The 24,493-nt window shown below is 38.5% G+C and overlaps 1 protein-coding gene across 1 annotated transcript in view; it reads left to right on the top strand.

The window, feature by feature from the left end:
• Positions 1-24,493, top strand: part of LOC124621808 (stromal interaction molecule homolog) — a 133,756-nt gene that overhangs the window by 29,426 nt on the left and 79,837 nt on the right. Inside the window, exon 11 of the mRNA XM_047147245.1 lies at positions 6,817-6,882. Coding sequence (XP_047003201.1) covers positions 6,817-6,882 — 66 coding nt within the window. The remainder of the gene's footprint in view (positions 1-6,816; positions 6,883-24,493) is intronic.

The raw sequence follows: 24,493 nt of genomic DNA, 5'->3' as shown, positions 1-24,493 counted from the left end.
TATGCAGACACTGAGTTTTCATATGTCACTGTATTAAGTGTGTGTCCCGAATACATAGATTTGGAATAAAACTTGGTTATGAGCAAAAACTTGTTGATAAAAGGGTTCATCAGTACTTGTTGTGAATGGTAGCACCAGATACACGAGTGGCAATGCAACTTGCGTGTCCAGTGCTGGTTGTGGTGAACAGCCATGACCACTTCACCACAGGTTGCCAAAAGCTATCTCACCATCCTGGTATATACCATTGCTTAATGCAAGTTGCAGATACAGAGTAGCATGATACCTTAAGGAACACATTCCAGTGAACACTTGAAGCACGGGAAAATATCACCAGGTCACTAGACGTCAGTGCTGTTCAGCACATCTGTGGAAGTATCAAGCATTGCATGTCTGGGCCCATCTCCAACCAATCTCTGTTAGTTGGAAATGGCAGTTGAACAGTTATGAATCAAAATAACTACCCAATACTTTAAGTGGGCAGTACAATTAACAACAGTGTTTCCTGATTTTTGAAGGCACAACATTCAAATGCGTGGATGAAAAGTCTGTGTAAAAAGTTCTTCAGAAATGACTAGCTGAAGATTCATACATTTGTTTTCTCTCCTGAATTCAGCTCCACTGACAGAAGATGCATATTTTTGGGGAAAAAGTCAGTAGACTGAGACCTGCAACATTCCATTTGTTTCCTCTTCAAAATTTCTTTTAAAACTCAGACCATGGAATGTAGTGTTAGTTGTGCAACATTTCTTTTACCATTACTAGCTTTTGGAAGTTACTGTTGTGCCCTAGGTAGGAATTATCATGCTTAACAATAGCCCACTGCCCTACGACATCCTGTGATCTCAAATGGAAAACCCATGTGTTTCACTGAAAATTTTTTATAACTTTCATTTTGCATTGCTGTTTAATGCTCATGTCACGCATGAGCTGCAAAAGCTGATGACATGTAATTTTCCTCTTTTGACTTGGCTTCGGACAAATTTTGGGAACTTGTAACAGACATCTGAAGCAGTCCCCATTTGTTGGCAGTGATTTGACAACCTGTGTAATAAACCCCAATTTAATATGAAGACGTGGTGATAAAACTCTTTCTGGTGGAACCAAGGTCATATTTATGACATTTTTCTCACCAGATTGTAGACTCTCTCATGGTGTCCAGCCAGTTTTTGGCTCTACTAACCCATAAACAAAGAAAGCAAGGATATTTTGTATGACCTCCCTGCTGTATTTACAAATCTCCACAAACCATTTTCTAAACAATAGTAGTCAAGTTATAGTTCTCTTGCATATAAACAGTGTGTCCCATAGGAAGAGATGCAAATAAATTTCCATTATGCAGCAAGACTGCTTTGAGACTAACTGTGAAAAAATTGTTGAATATGTTCCATTCTGGTGAATCAAATTGTATTTCAAAACACTTCATGAGCACATGAACAGTATTACAACTAACCAGATTTCCCTCTTTAGAGAAATACAAGAGTAAATTCTCTTTCTTGATGCCTTTACAATGAAAATGAGGTCCCAGATAAAATTGGCTTTTTGTTTTTCAGTCTTGATCCTAGCAATTAGGCTGCATCTTTTGAAAGACCTAGGTCTCTTACTAGGTTGTTGAGCTGACTTAGAAAAAAAGTTGAGCTTTCTCAACAACAGAAAATCTGAATAGGATCCATTCTGGGAAGCTAATGTGTCTAAGTGATCTGCTTCACCCAGGATGTCATCCAAAGTAGAAGGTGACTGTGGAACTGGTGCTTCAGAACCATGGGACACTGGACGAATAGCTGAGTCAAGGTTATGCTAAGATATTATCTTTTTATTTTTTGTTTTAAAGCCTTCCAAATGAACTGAGCAGAAGTTGAGTTCAGTTCTATTCACGCCATAGCATAGGAATGCTAAAACGAAATGAATTTTTCATACCCTGAAACCACAAACAAAGATCTTCCTTGTATCTTCTGCACACTTTATGCAGAGTCCGTGCTTTATCTTGATCGCAGAGTTTCATTTTGAAATACTTACATGTTCTTCAAAAATTCACTAATGTCTCTTTGTTGAATTTTTGCTGTGTATTCACCACAGCTATAACAGAAGTGTATTCCAGAAGTAATAACACAAGCACAGCAACATTTGAATGCTGGATATAAACTGTGTGTCGCAAGATGTCCAGAGAGAGCCTGGACATGTTAGCTTGTTGAAACATGGTATAATCCACCAGCAGATTGTTTATATTTCTTCGTAGTACTACAGATGGAAACAGTGAACCATGCTCAATCTCACCAATATTCTTCACTATAAACTAATATAACCTATTTTCACATGATCATGTGGCCTTCCTCTTACACAAAATTACTTTCTGCACCTACCACTACTCTCCTCAGTCACTAACAATTTTTTTTTTTTTTTTTTTTTTTTTTTCGTTTATTTCCCAGTATAGCTTTAATTGATAGAATTAATGTGATAAGTCTTAATTTTAAGACCGTTTTTAAATTTAAAAAAAGAATATTAAATTTTAGTTAATTAGAAATTTTACACTAAATAAGAAAACAAAAAAGATTGATGTGAGTTTTTTTATTTATTTATTATTTTATTTTATTTTTTCTAAGTTGAAATCTGTAAGAAAATGAGTACAAATCGTGTGCAGGTTTTTACTTGCAGACTGTGTTACTTTCATTGATATCAAAGTTATTTGGAAAGTTCTGTCCAAACACTACAGCTGTGCTAGCTTTTGGTATTTTTAGAAATGAGTTCATTTTAACTTGCGTCAAGCGATATGAGCTGCAACATCTCCACATCAGAGAAAGATGATGAGTATTACAGTTGAATTTCAGTTTTGTGAACAGCAAGTCTTAAAATTGCCACCCCCTATGTGTTTGAACTAATTGTTTGTCCGGTTTTTCCATTGACAGTTCTGACAGTTCCAGTATTGAGTAGCATATTCCAGGATCTCAGTGTTAGACAGAGAGAGACTCTATATTATTAAACTGGTCTTTGACAGTTTTATTGAAACACTCTTGAGATAAAATATCAAAACATTTGTGTAAAGGGCTGTTGTGTTGCAACATAAAGGATGTCCAGAAAGTCCCTTTACATGTGCAATTATTTCATTGTAACTTCAATAGGACTTGCAACTACTTGGCCTTAACATCCACATGTCAACCACCATTGTACCTGTATGTTCCCTGTCATAAAGATGTCATATTCTGTTAGTTCATTGATGGCCGTTGGCGGAATGCTTGCAGGCTGAAGTGCATTTTCATGTGAAGTTGCATTGTGTTCCCTTTAATTCCAAGTTCCACAACCCACTTTCTGATCGACTTGCTGAATGAATGCATCACTGACCCACTAACTTCAGCATGTTTCCCGTCGGATTGATGGATGAGCAATGTACACACTGCAAAAATACACTATACGTTCTGCAAATTGATAGCACACGTGGACTGAAAGCACAAATCGTCGTGGAACTAAAAACATTAGAAAAGTCTAATGCTGAGGTATGATGTGCGCCATACACACTACTGTCAAATAACACCCTGAAAATTACTTTTGTGGTCACAGCTGGACTTTTGCTGCTCTTTTACTACCAGTTACAGCCATATGGACTGTAGCAGATGCTTGACAACAACTATCTCTGTCTGCAGCCAGAACAAGCTCACTGGTGCCGCATTACTATCCCTTGCGCCTACTGCCTCTCCCTTCCAGTAGTCGCCCACCCTTCCCCAGCCCTCTCTTCCACACCTCACGTCACCTTTCCTCCAGGGCAACTTCACAAGACACAGCCCTTCAACACCAATCAAGCTACAGCGCCGTCACAGTGAAGCCAACCGTAACAGCTAAACAAGCCAGTTGTTTCCAGAATGAGATTTTCACTCTGCAGCGGAGTGTGCGCTGATATGAAACTTCTTGGCAGATTAAAACTGTGTGCCCGACCGAGACTCGAACTCGGGACCTTTGCCTTTCGCGGGCAAGTGCTCTTGCTCTTGCACTTGCCCACGAAAGGCAAAGGTCCCGAGTTCGAGTCTCGGTCGGGCACACAGTTTTAATCTGCCAGGAAGTTTCACATCAGTGCACACTCCGCTGCAGAGCGAAAATCTCATTCTGGAAACATCCCCCAGGCTGTGGCTAAGCCATGTCTCTGCAATATCCTTTCTTTCAGGAGTGCTAGTTCTGCAAGGTTCGCAGGATGGCTTCTGTAAAGTTAGGAAGGTAGTAGACGAGGTACTGGCAGAAGTAAAGCTGTGACTACCGGGCGTGAGTCGTGCTTCGGTAGCTCAGTTGGTAGAGCACTTGCCCGCGAAAGGCAAAGGTCCCGAGTTCGAGTCTCGGTCGGGCACACAGTTTTAATCTGCCAGGAAGTTTCAAGCCAGTTGTTATCTTTGCTTCTTCCATTGTTTGTATTCCACCAAGGTTGTACCATTATCATATTTGAACAGAAAATTAATAATTTTTAGTCATGAATGAATGTTCTTTCACTGAAACGAAGTATAATTATTTCCATCAAGTTACGTTGAAGTGCCACAACTTTTTACACATGATTATGTGTTTGTGTGTCAAAATGAAATTGCCTAAAATAATTATTGAAACAGTCACAATTCACACATTCCGCTCATGGTCATTCTCTCCTCATTTCACTACATGACTAACTCCATCCTCAGGTACAGACATTGCTGACATGTCATATAAGTGCTTTGTATTTCTTATCTGGGATATCATTTCTGTTTTTTAAGAATAAGAACATGAAGCCACTAGTTTGCGTGCTGGTTCCATTTTACTTCACACTGCAAATGATAAACAAATGTCCCTTAGTTTGTAATTATTAGAATTCATCCTTATAATCCACTTTTATGCATTGTCATTCCATTGGATAACAAAGCAGCATTGATAATTTCGAAAGATACGAGGGTAATCCCAAAAGTAAGGTCTCCTTTTTTTTTTTTTTAAATACATTGACCAGTTTATTTCTATAATGGTTTACATCAGTTTACAGCTTGAATATTTAGCTATTTTTCGACATATCACCAATTCTGTCGATGCATTTTTGTAGACGCTGTGGCAGTTTTTGTATGCCCGTGTCATACTAGTTCGCCGCCATGCAGTTCAGAAAGTTATTAACCTCTTCTTTCACCTTGTCGTAAGAGCTGAATCGCTGGGACCACAATTAACACTGACAGGTACTGTGAGACTATGAAAAAACTCAAACAGGCAATTCAGGACTGGAGAAGAGGAATGTTGAGCAAGGGCGTACACATTCTCCATGACAACGCTCGCCCACTTATCGCTCGGCAAACAGTTGCTCTCCTGAATCAGTTTCAGTGGAACATAATCACCCACCCATCCTTTAGTCCTGACTTGGTGCTCAGTGACTGTCACCTGTTCCCTAGGTTAAAAGAAGATTTGGCCGTAAAGCGATTCAGCTCCATTGACGATGTGAAAGACTTTCTGAACAGCATGGCAGTGAGCTGGTATGACATGGGCATGCGAAAACTGCCACAGCGTCTACAAAAATGCATCAACAGAAATGGTGGTGATGTCAAAAAATAGCCGAATGTTCAAGCTGTAAACTGATGCAAACCATTGTATAAATAAACAGGTGTGTGTTCTTATAAAAAATATGTGACCTTACTTTTGGGATTACCCTCGTACGTAGTGTAAATTTTGTGTTGTGGTGGGACTGCTTCTCTAAAGACAGTTGCAGGCTGTGTTCTGTCATAGCAATGTATGACTATTAGTCTTCTCTTTTGTGCACTTGCAGTAATAGTAGTAGTTTCTGTTGCTGTAACATCATCATAATAGTAGTAGTAGTTGTCCTCTCCCTACTGCTCCATGTCACATCCACAATTGCTTCATAACTATTAAAGAATGGTATTTTATTTGTTCATTTGTTGTCAAGCACCCAGCCAAGATTCATAAAATACGCAATAAAATGTGCCTCGCAAAGTACTACAAAAACTTTCACACTCAGATTATTCCAGATTTCATTACCATTCCCAGTGTGGACAGGCAACTTTATTTCGCAATCCATTTCTCTTGTGCTGAGCAAGAATATTAATCAAATTATTATAATATTTTTTTCACTGCCTCACTGCGCCACTGCTCACAATGAATGCGTTCAGTTAATACTGTTGCTCTATACCTCTTTGTTGGTAGTCGGTGATGTAATTTTATTAATCTTTGAACACCTAGATATTAACCTGCATCTTCCATTGGTAACCAGCCATACTTCAAATGAAAGAATAAAATATATTAAAATAAATAATTTCAAACAGAAATATTACGTGTAAGAATACTCAGCCATTACACAGGGCTCTATCCTACCGTGAAATCTGCACTTTCCCATATGTCTGAAGTAAAGCTCAATCTATTTCTCCAATTCTGTAAAGTATAAAGCCATTACTTTTTATAAGCAGTAAATATTTCATAGTAGAAATGTGCAGTAATGATCCATACAACTATTTAAGTCATGCGCTTAGTAAAAGATAGCAATTGGAGCTTATATGTCATATTTAGGTACTGGCATTTGTATTCTGACACTCCAAAAATTTTATCTGATAGCAGCGGAGTAGTGGGAAAGCTTCTGTATTTTAATTCAGCTTGATTTTTCATCATGAATAATTTCTGGTGAAACTATTTCAGCAACATTCAGTTTGTGGAAACTATGACAGTTGTTTCATATAATTTTTGTTGTTTCACTGCATAATTTTATCTTCTCTGCAACATTAGGCATTGTCTCATGAAATGAATGTTAATTAAAATCTAAATGAATTTTTAACATGACTTTTCTAAAGGTATGTTCCTTGATCTGTTAGTTCTATTCAATTTCAGGTCGCATGGGTAGCAGCCACGATGATTTGGATGATGACTCTAGTTCCTTGTACTCTCCATCTGCGGGTAAGTACATTTACAAAGGAGAATTACTGGACAGTTTGTCATTATTGGTCATTTAAATGTGTGTTGTAAACATACATATATAGTTGTTATAAGCTGGACAAAAAAATGCTTCAGTTTGTCAAATTCTTCAGTTGATAAGCTAAGCCACTTAATTTGATTGTGGTAACCTGCCTTTTGGTAGTGACCTTTACCAAGCACAAAAATGTGTCTCACCTGTGGTGGTGGTAGTGGTGGTGATCATGATTGTACTCAATTATGAAAAACTGAAAGATTTCATTTCTAGCTGGTAAGTATGGAAACATTGTATCTTAAACAGCTGTATGAACTATTCGTTTTTGCACATAATAATTGTGTGATCTCGGACAACTATACCATCGTATTTCAAAAGTTGCATAATGGCCACATAAGTTACAAATAGTAAGAAGTTGCTTGGAGAATTTCATATTGTTCAAAATTTGTTTCAATAATTTCAAAGGGTACAAGTAAACCAAGTGGCCAAAAATTGTGAGAAATGTTGTCACATTTTGAAGGAAGGTGGGCTATGTAAAATGCCCAAATGTTGTGGCTAGATATTGTGTTTGGTGCAAGTTAATACACAATATCGAAGCAGTCTGTTACAGACATACATGTAGTGAACATACCAGAACATTATGAATTAACCAACTTAGAGTATGGGATAATAATTAGTGCAAGGTGCATCTGTTGTAACATATCAGAGATAACACAAAAATGAAGTTTCCACAGTCAGGTGTCTTTTGTGCGTCTTCATTATTGCAGAGCCATTATGAGACACACATAAACCTCTGCACAAGAGATCACACAAATACGTGGCACATCACCTCCACAGAACCATACCTACTGAGAGTCAGATTGCCACCGGTGTGAATACAGTGATTCAGCAACCCATTTCTACCTGGACTGTACAGAGACGGTAGCAATGCAAAGGCTTCAGCATCTGATGACGAATGTTGCTCCCATGTTGTTCGTATGACTTTTCTCCACTCAGTATAATACAATACATAGTAGTAATGAGACTGTCAAAACAAAGGTGTTTTCATATTTGTTTTCACCTTGAAGTACAAACTCTTCAGGGAAATAATAGTATGGCTACTATATTGTCCCACATATCATGTACATCATCTCGTGGGAACTATGATAATACATTCCTAAAAAATGGCGAGTCTCATTATGAATATCCTGTTAATTGGATGTAATTTTATTACACAAAAAAGGGACTTCAAAAGGTAAGATAAGCATTATTCTAGCAGGCCAAGTAACTTTAAAAGTTGCACTATATTTTAAAGTGCCCCAGCTACATGACCCTATTCTTCAATGTAGTCATAAAACCTCTGTAAATGACGGTTGGAATGAATAAAATCTTTTTGGTTGGAATGGTTTACCAATCATTGAATTCCTCGCAGATAGAAATCTGCTCCTTGGTAAAGGAGCCATTTAATAACTTTTGTGCAACTGTCATCTTTGGAAAATTCTGTGGCTGCTGTTAATCAGTTCCTCAGCTGTCTGGACATAGTCATCTGTGTTAGATGTCGGTGGCCTTCCTTCTCGATCAGCATCACCCCTGTCTGTGCAGCCATGATCATATTTTTGGCACCAGTTCACAATGGATGGACATGACATTGCATTTCATCCTTATACTTTCATTGGGAATTCCTGTACAATTTAGATGTATTGTCCAGAAGAACAGTACAGTCCCCCATACTTCAACTTCGGATTACATTTGCAATTGCTGTGCCATTTCACTTACACACTGTGATGCAGATGTTACTATCACAGCTAGGCTGTCTGCAGGATCCAAGAACATGTACTCACTTCTGACAAAGTGCCACTTTTGTTGCACAGTGGTCTTAGGGTGGATCAACAAATGTAACTTAACTTTTTGTAGCCCCCTCATGCTATGACAAGTCAGTAGGGATAGGCTTCTCTCTGTCTCTGATCAGTAGTTTGACAGCACTTACTCAGTATTGGCATGCTTTAACTTGGCTGTTCTTGTGCGTTAGCTTGGTAGGGTTGATGGAATAGCTCTATTCTTAGTGGTTTCTGTGCATTTTGCGATGGTTGAATGAAAAGTAATGCCTCCACCTTTTTTAATTGGGTTTAGATGCGAATAGTTTGATAAATCAAACGCAGAAATAATTCTTAGAATGTGGTCTTTAATTACCAATATTCACTTTTTCCACATAATCACCAGCCAATTGGGTACATTTCTGCCAATGATTAACAAGTTTTATGAAGCCGTCAGGGAAGAAGTCGACACTCTGTTTCCACAACCACAGTCTCACAGTTCTCTCAACGTTTTTGTTGGAAGCATAGTGATGTCCCCACAGATAGACTTTCATTATCAGGAACAGATGGGAGTCAGACGGTGCTCTAAATCTGGACTGTACGGAGGATGCTGTACGGTGGTGAGATTCAGTCTCTGAAGTTCTGGTGTGGTGCATAGATCTTCTGATAACCAAGCAAAGCAATAATGTGACCTACATGTTCTTATGAAATTCCGATTGTGCTTGCAATTTCTCTCCAAGTTATACGACGATAGCCCTGAATCAATCTGTCAACATTTTGCTTGCGAAACTCGGTGGTTGCTGTCACAGCATGTCCAACTCATTGTTTGTCATGCTGGTCAGATGTTCCCGCCTAAACATCTTTAAACGTACTCTCCCAACGACGCACAGTACTCACAGCAACACAATCACCATAAATTGCTTTCATTCTCTGTTGGATCTCCTTTGGCATGACACCTTCTGCTGTCAAGAATTGAGTGACTTTATGTTGCTTAAATCGCATTGACTTATCGTCTGCGCAACTTTCCATACTTTACTCTGTAACAGTGTAAGGCTTCCTACTAAGGCTTCCCGCCAACTGGAGCTGTAGAGAATAGGCTATGGAACAAGCCACTACCTGCGGCATACCAATGCTGCCAACTGTTGAAGAGTTACGAAGGTGGAGGCATTACTTTTCAGTCAAACCTCATATTATGGCTCTCCCTTTTTGGTATGCACCAAGGAAGAAATGAGGGAAGTGATTCATTTTCTGTACTTCGAAGGAACTAAGTTTGTGGATATTATTCAGACTGCAGCTGCAGTGTAATGATAGCTGTTTTAGTGAATGAAAAATTCACAAGTGGATAACTTTCTTTAAAGGTAGAAGTATATCGATGATGAAATGTATTGAAGTAGGGTATCTGCTTAAAAAATGGACAGGTTTATTATGACATGTTTGATGGTCTGATGATGATTGCCACAGTTACATAGAGATGACTTTCCCAACAGTGGAGGCTTTCTTCACAGATGCTATGGCCTGTATGAATCTTGTTAATAGTCTTCCAAAGACAGTGTGGTAATTCCATGCCAGCTAGTCTTGAACCAGGTCCTATGAGGTCTGATATTACTCATGGGCAGTGCTTTTCCACGTTTCTGACCACTTCCTGCTCTTGTTGAAATCAACTACTTATAGTGTGGCCCCCATGAGGTATCATTCAGCCTCTGTATGACAGTATTGTGTAATCTCAGCTTTGCTGCAATGTTTTCTGTGTGTTTCGTGTAGGACAAGGACCTATCAAGAATTATTCCTAAATATTTTTGGAAGTCTTGGTGGTGGGGGACTTGACCATTAAGGATGGTGACTTTTAGCTTTACATTGGCCATTCTGTTGTTAAGATGAAAGCGGCTAGCTTCAACCTTCATTGAATTTGCTGTTAATCTCCAGTTTTTGAAGTAATCACATGCATTTTACTTACATCTGCAGGGATCTCTATTCACCAGGTTCAGGAATTCTCTGTTGAGGGCCCAGATCATCCACATAAATGAATTTCCTCAACTCTGTTTCAGGCAGATTAGATATATATAAATTGGTCAAAACTAGTCCCAAAACTGGACCCTGGGGAAGGCCATTATTAGGTTTCTTATGTCTGCTCAGTCAGTAGCCGAGGACCACTTGCAAATACCACTCAGGTAACATCTGTATGAACCTAATTATGGTTTGGCAGCGTATGACGCATAGTGTTTGTACAGGAGTCATTGTTTCCACAATGTATCATAAGCAGCTTTAAGGTCGACAAAAGCCATTGATGTTTTACTTCGTCTCACTGGAAACCAGCTTCTGTGTCTATGGTGAACCCAAGTACATGGTCTGTACAGCTCCTGTTATATATGTATTCTTGTATTCTGCTTGTTCAATGGGAATAACTTCATTGATCTTTGGACTGTTTCTATTAGGAACAAGTCTCTCCAAAAGCTTGCAGCAGCAGCAGCAGCTCAATAGGGCAGCTGGATGGTAGCTAACAGCTTGATTCGCTGGGTTAGCAGACTTCACTATAGCTATGATTTTTGTTCTTTTGTAAGGTTGCCAGACAGCGTAATATTGGTGAAGAAACTCGCAATCCACTTGAGTCTTTTCTCCACAATCGCTGAGGAACTTAATTTTATCCCACCAAATAATGGAGATTTGTCCTTTTGTTGTTTCTTTTAGTGCTACATTGTGATACTCTCTCACATTCACACACCATATATAATTAAGAAAACCCGCACCCACAGGTACATCATTCAATGAGTTGACACGGAACTGGGACAGCTGAGGGATACATATATTTCTCACCATCTTTGGAGCAAGTCAAGTAGACTGATGGTAAATCACTCCCACCCACCAGTCTTTTTTACTGGCAGTCTGTCAGACATGTCCCCAGGCTTTCTGGACAGTTCACAGCTGAAATATTAGCAACAGTCCAAGTATGTTTATGGTGAATTGCCATAATTTTATGGGTCGATTAATATGCCATGAGAAAATGAAGAATCACATCCCATATAAGGCATTTCGAAGGTGATGGTGATGACATCCAGTCACTATTGAAGAACCACTATGAACCACAGAATGAACGGCAGAGCAAGCACAGAAACATCCACATTTGCCTCCAGCAGAAAAGTTCAAAAGCTAAATTTCTGCTGATTTGTTGAGTGTTTTGAAATATGAATAGTCTACTGCTGATCCGTTCACTCCTTGAGTCCAAACAGCAAATAATGTCAGCTACTGGTAGCTCTGAAACCCAAAATGAAAGGAAGTGGTGGTGATGAATGCTTTCAAAAGACGTGATTTTGCTTCAGGATGATGCCCGCCTTCATGCAGTTTGTAAAACAGTCCAGTGCATTCAAAATCTTGGTTTTGAGCACACACCATACGGTCTTGATCTAGCTACATGGTGATCTTCATATTTTTGGTTTAATAAAAGATAAGTAAAGAAGGGGAAGCAGAAAGGTGGAAGGAGTATAAAGAGGGTCTAGACAAGGGCGATGTACTTGAGGACAATATTATGGAAATGGAAGAGGATGTAGTTGAAGATGAAATGGGAGATCCGATACTGCGTGAAGAGTTTGACAGGGCACTGAAAGACCTGAGTCGAAACAAGGCCCTGGGAGTAGACAGCATTCCATTAGAACTACTGACTGCCTTGGGAGAGCCAGTCCTGACAAAACTCTACCATCTGGTGAGCAAGATGTATGAGACAGGTGAAATACCCTCAGACTTCAAGAAGAATATAATAATTCCAATCCCAAAGAAAGCAGGTGTTGACAGGTGTGAAAATTACCGAACTATTAGTTTAATAAGTCACAGCTGCAATATACTAATGCGAATTCTTTACAGACGAATGGAGAAACTAGTAGAAGCCAACCTCGGGGAAGGTCATTTTGGATTCCGTAGAAATATCATAACATGTGAGGCAATACTGACCCTACGACTTACCTTAGAAGCTAGATTAAGGAAAGGCAAACCTACGTTTCTAGTATTTGTAGACTTAGAGAAAGCTTTTGACAATGTTGACTGGAATACTCTCTTTCAAATTCTGAAGGTGGCAGGGGTAAAATACAGGGAGCGAAAAGCTATTTACAATTTGTACAGAAACCAGATGGCAGTCATAAGAGTCGAGGGACATGAAAAGGAAGCAGTGGTTCGCAAGGGAGTGAGACAGGGTTGTAGCCTACCCCCGATGTTATTCAATCTGTATATTGAGCAAGCAGTAAAGGAAACAAAAGAAAAATTCAGAGTAGGAATTAAAATCCATGGAGAAGAAATAAAAACTTTTAGGTTCGCCGATGACGTAATTCTGTCAGAGACAGCAAAGGACTTGGAAGAGCAGTTGAACGGAATGGATAGCGTCTTGAAAGAAGGATATAAGATGAACATCAACAAAAGCAAAACGAGGATAATGGAATGTAGTCGAATTAAGTCGGGTGATGCTGAGGGTATTAGATTAGGAAATGAGACACTTAAAGTGGTGAAGGAGTTTTGCTATTTTGGGAGCAAAATAACTGATGATGGTCGAAGTAGAGAGGATATAAAATGTAGACTGGCAATGGCAAGGAAAGCATTTCTGAAGAAGAGAAATTTGTTAACATCGAGTATAGATTTGTCAGGAAGTCGTTTCTGAAAGTATTTGTATGGAGTGTGGCCATGTATGGAAGTGAAACATGGACGATAAATAGTTTAGACAAGAAGAGAACAGAAGCTTTCGAGATGTGGTGCTACAGAAGAATGCTGAAGATTAGATGGGTAGATCACATAACTAATGAGGAAGTATTGAATAGGATTGGGGAGAAGAGATGTTTGTGGCACAACTTGACTAGAAGGAGGGCTCGGTTGGTAGGACATGTTCTGAGGCTTCAAGGGATCACCAATTTAGTATTGGAGGGCAGCGTGGAGGGTAAAAATCGTAGAGGGAAACCAAGAAATGAATACACCAAGCAGATTCAGAAGGATGTAGGTTGCAGCAGGTACTGGGAGATGAAAAAGCTTGCACAGGATAGAGTAGCATGGAGAGCTGCATCAAACCAGTCTCAGGACTGAAGACCATAACAACAAAAGGATACTTGTTTGAAATAAAGTTATCATTGGATGACAATATTGTGGAGGAGGAGAAAGAGTGGATATGAACAATGCCACAGAGATTCTTCTAGAATGGAATTGGATAACTTAGCTATTTGTTTTTTTTCTGTTTTTCAGTATAAAGTTTCCATTAAATTGACCACCCTTTTTTACTTTGTATATCATTTCCACACATACTCTCAGTTTATGTATTATGACATCATACTGTATTGAAATTTGTCACAGAACTTTGTAACAATGCCAGTATTCAGGCTGTTATAGCTAAGTACTAGGAAAAATTATTCCTGTAGTTGAAATGGATTCATACTTACTGATTGAAGTCTAGTACTGAAGCTGAAGTGGAAAATATTTTCACTATATTCCATATCGAAAGTTCAACAAATAAAGTGTTTTGGCAGTACTTTATAATGCATGGCATGTAAAAATTATGTTGGCAATATGTTGCAGTACATGTCATAATTCTGTTTAAATGGCTGTTATACAAAACACATCTATTGAAAATTTGGTCAAACTCATAACACGTAAGAAGTGTCATGGTTTGTATTACAGTAGTGTGACACATTAATTTATATTTTATTGAAGGTAACCTGATAATGATACAGCACTGTTCACTACAGTAATTTGTGCGGTATAAAGAGAGAATTAGAAGAATAATCAAGTTGCAATAAATACTTCGTTAATAAACAGAAACTTTTTGATAAAGTAGCAATTTGACTGTAGTTATTGTCAGTGTAGATGAAGTTCTGATTTCATGTTTCAGCTAATTGTGTTATTTTGAATAGATGTAATTAATGTTATTGGTTGTTCTTTTGGCATGAGAATGGCAAACTTTATTACAAAGATTTCGTATATATTGAATGAATACTAGTGAAAGGTGGGATGCAGTGTGTAACTTCTCAAAATACATTTTGGACTTGACTTGCATGGTGTACTACAGTTTCTTCATATATCTATCATTCTATTCCTCAGACAAATGATTGAAAAGTTAAAATTTTATATTTAGTCAATCATGCCAGTTGTGTTGGTATTGCTTTGAGCAGTGACAGTATTGTATGACTGCATTATTCTCCAACAGCTCACATACATTTTTATGCTGTTTATGTTATTTGTGAACAAGGGTAGTTCACACTGTGGAAAATACTCATGTTTTTCTAATCTTGCTGTTCATATTTCTTTCTCTTGTTTTGATTTAATTTTGTTCACAGTTGGCGAGTAAAATAGTTCCTTTGTAGATTTCTTGACATCCCTTCCCAGCTTTTCTTCTGTGGTTTCACAGAATTTGTTAAATTGGGATTTTTGGGGGTGGGGGGGGTGTCCAGTCAGCTATGAATTCAATCTACAGTTTACTGAAAAATATACAGGGTGCTACAAAAAGGTACGGCCAAACTTTCAGGAAACATTCCTCACACACAAAGAAAGAAAATACGTTATGTGGACATGTGTCCAGAAACGCTAACTTTCCATGTTGGAGCTCATTTTATTACTTCTCTTCAAATCACATTAATCATGGAATGGAAACACACAGCAACAGAACGTACCAGCGTGACTTCAAACACTTTGTTACAGGAAATGTTCAAAATGTCCTCCGTTAGCGAGGATACATGCATCCGCCCTCCGCCGCATGGAATCCCTGATGCGCTGATGCAGCCCTGGAGAATGGCGGGTACCGGGGTTGCATAGACAAGAGCTTTCAAATGCCCCCATAAATGAAAGTCAAGAGGGTTGAGGTCAGGAGAGTGTGGAGGCCATGGAATTGGTCTGCCTCTACCAATCCATTGGTCACCGAATCTGTTGTTGAGAAGCGTACAAACACTTCGACTGAAATGTGCAGGAGCTCCAACGTGCATGAACCACATGTTGTGTCGTACTTGTAAAGGCACATGTTCTAGCAGCACAGGTAGAGTATCCCGTATGAAATCATGATAATGTGCTCCATTGAGCATAGGTGGAAGAACATGGGGCCCAATCAAGACATCACCAACAGTGCCTGCCCAAACGTTCACAGAAAACCTGTGTTGATGATCTGATTGCACAATTGCATGCGGATTCTCGTCAGCCCACACATGTTGATTGTGAAAATTTACAACTTGATCACGTTGGAATGAAGCCTCATCCGTAAAGAGAACATTTGCACTGAAATGAGGATTGACACATTGTTGGATGAACCATTCGCAGAAGTATACCCGTGGAGGCCAATCAGCTGCTGACAGTGCCTGCGCACGCTGAACATGGTACGGAAACAACTGGTTCTCCCGTAGCACTCTCCATACAGTGACGTGGTCAACGTTACCTTGTACAGCAGCAACTTCTCTGGCACTGACATTAGGGTTATCGTCAACTGCACGAAGAATTGCCTCGGCCATTGTAGGTGTCCTCGTCGTTCTAGGTCTTCCCCAGTCGCGAGTCGTAGGCTGGAATGTTCTGTGCTCCCCAAGATGCCGATCAATTGCCTCGAACGTCTTCCTGTCGGGACACCTTCATTCTGGAAATCTGTCTCGATACAAACGTACTGCGCCACGGCTATTGCCCCCGTGCTAATCCATACATCAAATGGGCATCTGCAAACTCCGCATTTGTAATCATTGCACTGACTGCAAAACTACATTAGTGATGAACACTAACCTGTTGATGCTACGTACTGATGTGCTTGATGCTAGTACTGTTGAGCAATGAGTCACCTGTCAACACAAGCACCGAAGTCAACATTACCTTCCTCCAATTGGGCCAACTGGCGGTGAATCGAGGAAATACAGTACATACTGACGAAACTAAAATGAGCTCTAACATGGAAATTAAGCGTTTCCGGACACATGTCCACATAACATCTTTTCTTTATTTGTGTGTGAGGAATGTTTCCTGAAAGTTTGGCTATACCTTTTTGTAACACCCTGTATAAAGTAGCAAATGCTGTTCACTGTGAGAGTATCCTATTCTGCTGCTAGACGCAGCATGTAAAGATATGATTGATTTCTCATACGAGCTTTTGAATTAGCACTGAATAAGAAAATGATGGTGGAACTGTGTTTATATTATCAGAAGCACACAGTGACAGGTGATGGCACTTATTTTTGAGATGCTGAGGGGAATGCTTGTGAAATAGTTTCAGCATAAAATTTGATGACATCTAAAACATTGTTAAACAGTGTGCTTAAATGCCCCAACAATTATACAATGCAAAGAACTTTCAAAAGAAATATATTCTTGACATTTATGAGAATCCTTGTTGAATGATACTTGAAAGTGACTACTAATATGATTGCAAGATTATAAAGGGAGATGGTTGAAAACATTTGAGATATTTCTTGTTGTGTTCATGTGTCTGCTGTTTTAGTTAAATCTTGGAGTGAACAATAGTATGTCTGTCACAGTTTGATTAGATCTTTTTTTTGTTACACCACTGGTGTAACATTCCACCATGATTAATTATCATTGTATCATTGTCCTGTGGAAGCATCCTGTGCATCCCCTCTGGGATTGAAGTGTGCTTATAATACAGAGCTCTTCAAATCAGTTTTTTTTCTAAATCCAGTTTCATGCTTTAAGCTGTAACATATATATAGCTACGAATGTTCTGTTTTCATGTTATTTTGCATTTCGTAAGTTCAGTGGGAGGGTTACCAGTCACATTGCATCACTCCAATAAGTGTGAACATATTGTTACAATTTGGTGGAGCTGCTGCTGCTGCTGTTGTTGTTGTTCTTGATATGCAGAACACAATTGTTGGGTGTTTCATTTACTTGTGTACATAAGTACATGTTTCGACACTTTGGCTCTTGAGCTATTAAACTTGAATCTATTCTGAAAAACTGACATTCTCTGTAGTTCAAACTGTGCAGCTTTTAGAAAGTTTCTGATAATAGTAGTCATGTTAACATTATAATCTGATTAAACTTCCTTGATAGTTAACATCACTTGCCACTACAGTGTTTCCACATCTGCTGCCAGCTACTACTGCTCGGTTATAGATGACACACAAACCTAGTGGTTAACTTAACAAATGCTGTTAAAGAGTGTAACACAGGGCAATGATGGAAGCAGCTACCAAGAGGTATGACTGACGTGGGAAATGCTCTGTTGACAGCTGATTTTAAGTGACCAGTGACTGAACTGTGGCAGACAACTGGTTTTGTACACGTACATGTAAAATCGTGGCCTAACGTAAACACAACCTCACAATGCGCAGTGTATCTGAGAAAATGGCGATCCACAATCTGCGCTAGAACTAAAGTCGCAATAGCTTTGTTCACAACATTTAAGACTAATGTCTACGAGCAAAATCAAGACAGAAAAATTCCATAATATGTTTATCTGCATAGCCATCTTACACATCAGAATTTCAGTTTTAGTGATAAAAGCAAACTTTAATTACTCACTGTCATTGGTTACATGAAACTATCCTCACGCAGGCTACATAGGGGTGTCAAACCACCAACTGATGAGCAGCATTGGTTGACACAAACTGATTCCAAACAAAAAGGAAAAGAAAAGAAAAATAAGAGCAATAGTCAATATGATGATGTAAATGATGCAAAGAAGTGTTAGAAATTTAAAAAAATACATTTAAATCAGTAAAATGAATAAAATTTATAATCTAAGTATATTGATTAGATTTAGAGGAATAAAAAATTTTGCTGCATTTGACGAGATTCAAACCTTCGACTTTCTTCATGTAAGGTTTATACTCTTACCACTACGCTGTGCTATTGCACTGCATAATACTCTTGTATTTATGACTCTGATGTGCCAGTTGCAATAATTGACAGCTTTCAAAAATTCAGCTTCATACAATGTCCTGCAGAGCTTATCTAATGTAAGCTAATCTCTGAGATTATACCAACTGTGTAAATGACACTGAATCCGTCTTGTGCGGAAGGATCCAGCAGTATTTGCTTAGTGCTGTGTAAGAAACTTGCATGTTTCATTAGCATCATGTGGGAAGCGAGGGGAGGGGGGACAGTTATTGTGTGTGATAAAATACAAAATAATAGGACAAAGCCCAGAATTCGGAATCCAAACACATAAAAAAAAGGAAGCCAGACAAGTAATTGGAAATGACTTAATTGTTATGGCAACCCAGCAATGGCAAATGGTTTGCGCATGATGTTGAATGCTTTGAACAGAGGAAACCACGTACAACACATGAAGTGTCAGTGATCAAGTAATTTTAATCTGACTAAAGTGAACAAATTATATCTTCTAGTTGAAAACTGTGTGCATTGACGTTGATGAAGACTACATGCGCTAAATTCAGTCATTTACACAAACATATAAAATAAGTAATAAGTAAGTTTACATGTTGTCATATGTATAAAAAATTTGTTTGGGGGATCTCTTAGGATACAATTTTCTGCTTCCTATGACATATTTTGAATCACTGTAATTCATATTCACTACACTGATAGCTAATTTTTTTGCACCTCACTTTTCCTGTCAGCTTCTTCCTTCGCATAGCACCGTACACATAGTTTTTGTTTCCTCACGGTTGTCTGAAGGTTTATTTGGAGGGAAATTATTTTTGATCAGTTGTCAGGAGGGATGTGATGTACCAGGGCATGGTTTGAGATCTTAGTCCATTTAAATGATGCTAAAAAAGGCCAAGCTGGCTATATGTTTTCAAGGGTGCTGAATCCAAACTTTCAATCCCACCAAAATTTTGTCTCGGAAATGGGTTTTTCACTTATAACTCGGAAAAAACACAATTTTTGGCAAAGTTAGCGATTTATGAAAACAGAGGACAAAATTTCCCACAAAATAGGTCAAGTGACTTTACTGTATGGTGTTTAGTGGGTGTTGAAGTTAGCGCAGTTTCAAAGCTGAGGAGATGGACCATCTCAGGACCTATCAACCATGCCCTTACCTTCCTTTGTTGCTCATTGATTGCTGAATTCTGCCCTCCAGTTGTACCATGTTGTTATTGGAGTGGTTGGTAGTTGATACTTGCTATTCTGGAGATGTTTGTGACATGTCAATGTCTTCTCCTCCTCCTCCTCCTCCTCCTCCTCCTCCTCCTCCTGATGGGGGAAAGGTCAGTCCTGTGTGTTCATCTCCTGCACTGGCAATTGTTTACAAGTTCACCCTGAGATGGTTGTTTAGAACATATTTGCAATCATAAGTTCAGTTTAAGGGTGTAAAATAGTCATACATAATGAATTAAAGTGAGTCATGTGTTATACAGGGTGTTACAAAAAGGTACGGCCAAACTTTCAGGAAACATTCCTCATACACAAATAAAGAAAAGATGTTATGTGGACATGTGTCCGGAAATGCTTAATTTCCATGTTAGAGCTCATTTTAGTTTCTTCCATCTATGCTCAATGGAGCACGTTATCATGATTTCGTACGGGATACTCTACCTGTGCTGCTAGAACATGTGCCTTTACAAGTACGACACAACATGTGGTTCATGCACGTTGGAGCTCCTGCACATTTCAGTCGAAGTGTTTGTACGCTTCTCAACAACAGATTCGGTGACCAATGGATTGGTAGAGGCAGACCAATTCCATGGCCTCCACCCTTTCCTGACCTCAACCCTCTTGACTTTCATTTATGGGGGCATTTGAAAGCTCTTGTCTACGCAACCTCGGTACCAAATGTAGAGACTCTTCGTGCTCGTATTGTGGATGGCTGTGATACAATACTCCATTCTCCAGGGCTGCATCAGCACATCAGGGATTCCATGCGACGGAGGGCGAATGCATGTATCCTCGCTAACGTAGGACATTTTGAACATTTCCTGTAACAAAGTGTTTGAAGTCACATTGGTAGGTTCTGTTGCTGTGTGTTTCCATTCCAAGATTAATGTGATTTGAAGAGAAGTAATAGAATGAGCTCTAACATGGAAAGTAAGCATTTCCGGACACATGTCCACGTAACATATTTTCTTTCTTTGTGTGTGAGGAATGTTTCCTGAAAGTTTGGCCGTACCTTTTTGTAACACCCTGTATGTGATAGTGTATTGGAGGATGGGAGAAAAGTTTCGTCACTTAGTCCCGTAAAGGGCATGAAGAATGTCCTTCAAACAATAAGAATAGGATGGATGGGATAGTTGCTCCTTCAAAATACAAAATTCATGTACCATGTAGAAGAAAGCACATCAATGAAAAATTAATTGCTGCACTTGTGTCAATATGGAAAAATGAGAAATTTGGAAATATGCGACTTCATGCACAGCAATGTATGTGGACCAATGCAGATCAAATTACTTGGTGGTGCAAAGTATTTTGTAACATTTACTGATTGTTTCAAGAAATTTGAGAAGTTTATGTCGAACTATGCTGTGCAAAACTATGAAGATCCTCAGGATTGATCGACAGGCAGGATAGATGAACAAAAATATTACAAGCTAGCTCATCGGACATGGGATAGCACTCAAGACAATAGCACCATATCATCCTCAGCAGACTGGGAAGGCAGAATGCAAAAACAGAACCATTATCGAGTCCATGAGGTCTATGCTCATTGCGGCAAATGTTCCAAAAATTATGGGCAGAAGCAGTTAACACAGTTTTTATAACTGAATGAGATTTCAGTCAAAAAGGGAAGAAAAGCAACACATTACAAATTGTGGACAGGCAAAAAAATAAATCATACACAGGAGTACTTTCGGAGAAGCAGCATTCATCCATGTTCCGAAATTGCTCTGCAAAAAGCTGGAACCAAAGGTTAAGAAAAGGATCATGGTAGAAAATTAGGGAGAATCTTGCAATTGCAGGCTGTTTGATCTGGGACATAAGAAAATCATCAAATCCTTTGATGTGGCTTTCAATGAGCGTACCCTGATCATCCATAAATCCATTTTGAAGCAAGATTGTGTCGATTTATGTCACTTGTTCCCTAATTTGGACTTCAATCCCGGAGAATCTGAAAGTGACGATGGAAAATATGATGTCGAGCCACCAGTTGGAAATGAATAGAGTAGAATCGAGATAATCAGCAACCACCCAAAGACCAACAGCAGTCCTAAAGATTATGTGACAGGAGCCAGATTTAACCCCCAGCAAGATATGATGTGAACTCTGCAGATTGTTTTAAAGAGCCAATCTTGTTTTAAGGCAATGACTAATGGAAACGAGCGATTGAAGAGGAACTCAAAAGTGCATCAAGTGAATGAAACTTGGGTGGTCGTGCCAAATGACACACAAAGGACACCAGATTCAAAGTGGGTTTTAAATTCGAGCATCGAAAACTAAAAATTGTCTCCGGGACAAAGCTCAACATGTCACTCATGGACTTACTAAATATCCTGGACTGGACTACAATGAAACCTTTTTTGCCAGTAGTGAGACATGATTCAATATGCAGTTTGCTTGAGGTTTTGGCCAAAGAAAATTTTGAAATGTTGCAATTTGCTGTGAACACTCCCTTTTTATGTGGAAAATTGAATGAGGAAATTTGTATTTTGGTACCACAAGGTGTAATGCTCAAAGTGAACAAATATGTTTGCAGGTTTAAAAAGTCAGTGTACAATTTAAATCGGGTCTCTTATTGTTGGGATCAAACATTTTGTCAATTCTTGAAGTTGGAATTCAAAGAGAGTTATGTAGCTAATTGTATTTTCACTGGGAATGTTGGAAATGAACTGGTTTTCTTGGCGTTGTATGTAGATGATGGGCTCTTGATTGGAAAAAGCAGGGAATCCCTCAGTCATTATTGACAAAATGGCAAAAATGTTTGTGATAACAATTTCCAAAGTGAGAGTCTTTTGCAAAATGGAAATTGAGTGAAATAGGGAAAAAAAAAGTTGTTTGTGCACCAAATGGTTATGCAGTGGAAATCTTGAAGCATTTTAATGGAAAACTCTTGTTATCCTGTATTTGTTCAGGTGGATCCAAATGTGAAATTGTACTTAGTGGATGAAAATGTATCATTTATAGTGAAATTTCCATTCAGGGAAGCAGTTGGTTCACTTTCATTTCGTGCAGCTTTTAGTGGACCAGATCTGGCTTTCACAGAGAATGCAGTGAGAAAATACTTGAATAGTTGTAAGGAGTCATTGTCAATACAAATTTCCAAGTCCTTGTGAAGCACAAAAACACTTCAGTATCTTATACAGAAAGAGTAAAGACAAAAATATTCTGTTCACATAGAGCGACATGGATTTTGCAGGAGATGTATAAACACGATGATCTACTTCAGTTTTGTTCTTCTGTTAGTGAATGGACAAAATAATGTGTACTGTCAGAATGGTGTCTTTAAGCACCACAGAAGTGGAATATGTGGCAGCCAACGTGGCTGTAAAAGATATGAGGTGGCTGTATACGCTTCAGTCATTTCGGAAATCAATATACTGGAGCAACAGAAAACTTTTTATAATCAAGGCATGATAAAACATCTGGAATTTCACAAAAGGTCGAAACACATTGCTATCAGATATCATTTCATAAGAGAGAAGTATGGAAAGGCAGTGATCATTATCCAGTATGTTCCAAGTGAAAAACAGTATGCAGACATTTTAACCAAACCACTGAGTAAGAATAAGTTTGCGATATTGCAAATAAGTTTGAACATAGTCAAAAATGGATTTGAAGTTGCTAAACAGTGGGAGTGTTGCAATTATTGTTATTATTATTATTATTATTATTATTATTATTATTATTGCATTTAAAAACTCCCCGCCTTTGACGTTGATAGTGCCAAATTGGCATTTATGTAGATGTTTCATGGGCATAGCCCCTTTTGTTTATTCTTTGTGTGTCCATTTATCTTTATATTTTGCTTTGTATTGTAAGACTCGATCAAAGTTTTGTCTGTTATCTTCCAGTTTCTGAAACTGAATTCTGTGTGTCTCATCAATTTCACATAGTTGGTATTATTATTTCCCATTGTGAAATCTCATGGGACGTTATTGTAACAAACACTGTACATTGGTTTCAACTCTATTTATTTACCTGCTATCTGGTATGAATTGAAATTAGTTATCTACTATCTTTCTTAGCTGCAACATAGCCAGATATAGTCTCATATTGCTAATTAAATAAAGGAGGGGGCGGTAGTGGTGCATGATATGTGAAGAGGATAAAACTTCTTTGAAATTTTTTAAATTTATTGTATTAATAATATATTACTATGATTATTATTATTGATACCAAATGCAGGAGTGGTAAAACATGAACATCATAGCATATTGAGAGATGAAGAGTGGGGTTTTGTTGGTGGTTCCTGGAATTATGCTAACTTCAATGTGCACTGCATGGTATACAGTTGGTTGCTAAAAATTGCGTTGTTTCTAAGCTGTAATCGAAAAAGACCAGTTTTCAGTGCCTGTTTTTTTCCATTTTTTACCCACTTCTGGGCCAAAACTTTGGTGGGAAATTTAGATTCAGCACATTCAAAAACATATAGAAAGCTTTTCAAAAAAACTTATACAAAACTCTCAAATAAGAATCACCATTTGACATGATTATCTCTACTTATCATTAGATCTCCTCAGATTCTTGCCATATACTGGGAAATTAAATGTTCTTTGAGGTGACCTGCACCATTAAAATTGTATGGAAAGACAACTTATTCCAACAGTCTGTTGTTTGGAGATCAAATGTCCAACAACCAGAAAAATATACACCCAACTTGTTTTGATTGTAGGCTTCGACATTTCATAGTTTCCAAGGTGACTATATAAAACTGTGGCTTCCAATTATTGCATGCACAGTCGACAAAACAAAACTATTCCCACGGAAAATGGCTAAGCCCTCATCAGGCATTATCGGCGTGTATGGC

Source organism: Schistocerca americana, chromosome 7 (genome assembly GCF_021461395.2).
Source record: "Schistocerca americana isolate TAMUIC-IGC-003095 chromosome 7, iqSchAmer2.1, whole genome shotgun sequence".
Taxonomy (NCBI): domain Eukaryota; kingdom Metazoa; phylum Arthropoda; class Insecta; order Orthoptera; family Acrididae; genus Schistocerca; species Schistocerca americana.
This window is presented reverse-complemented; position numbering and strand designations above follow the sequence as displayed.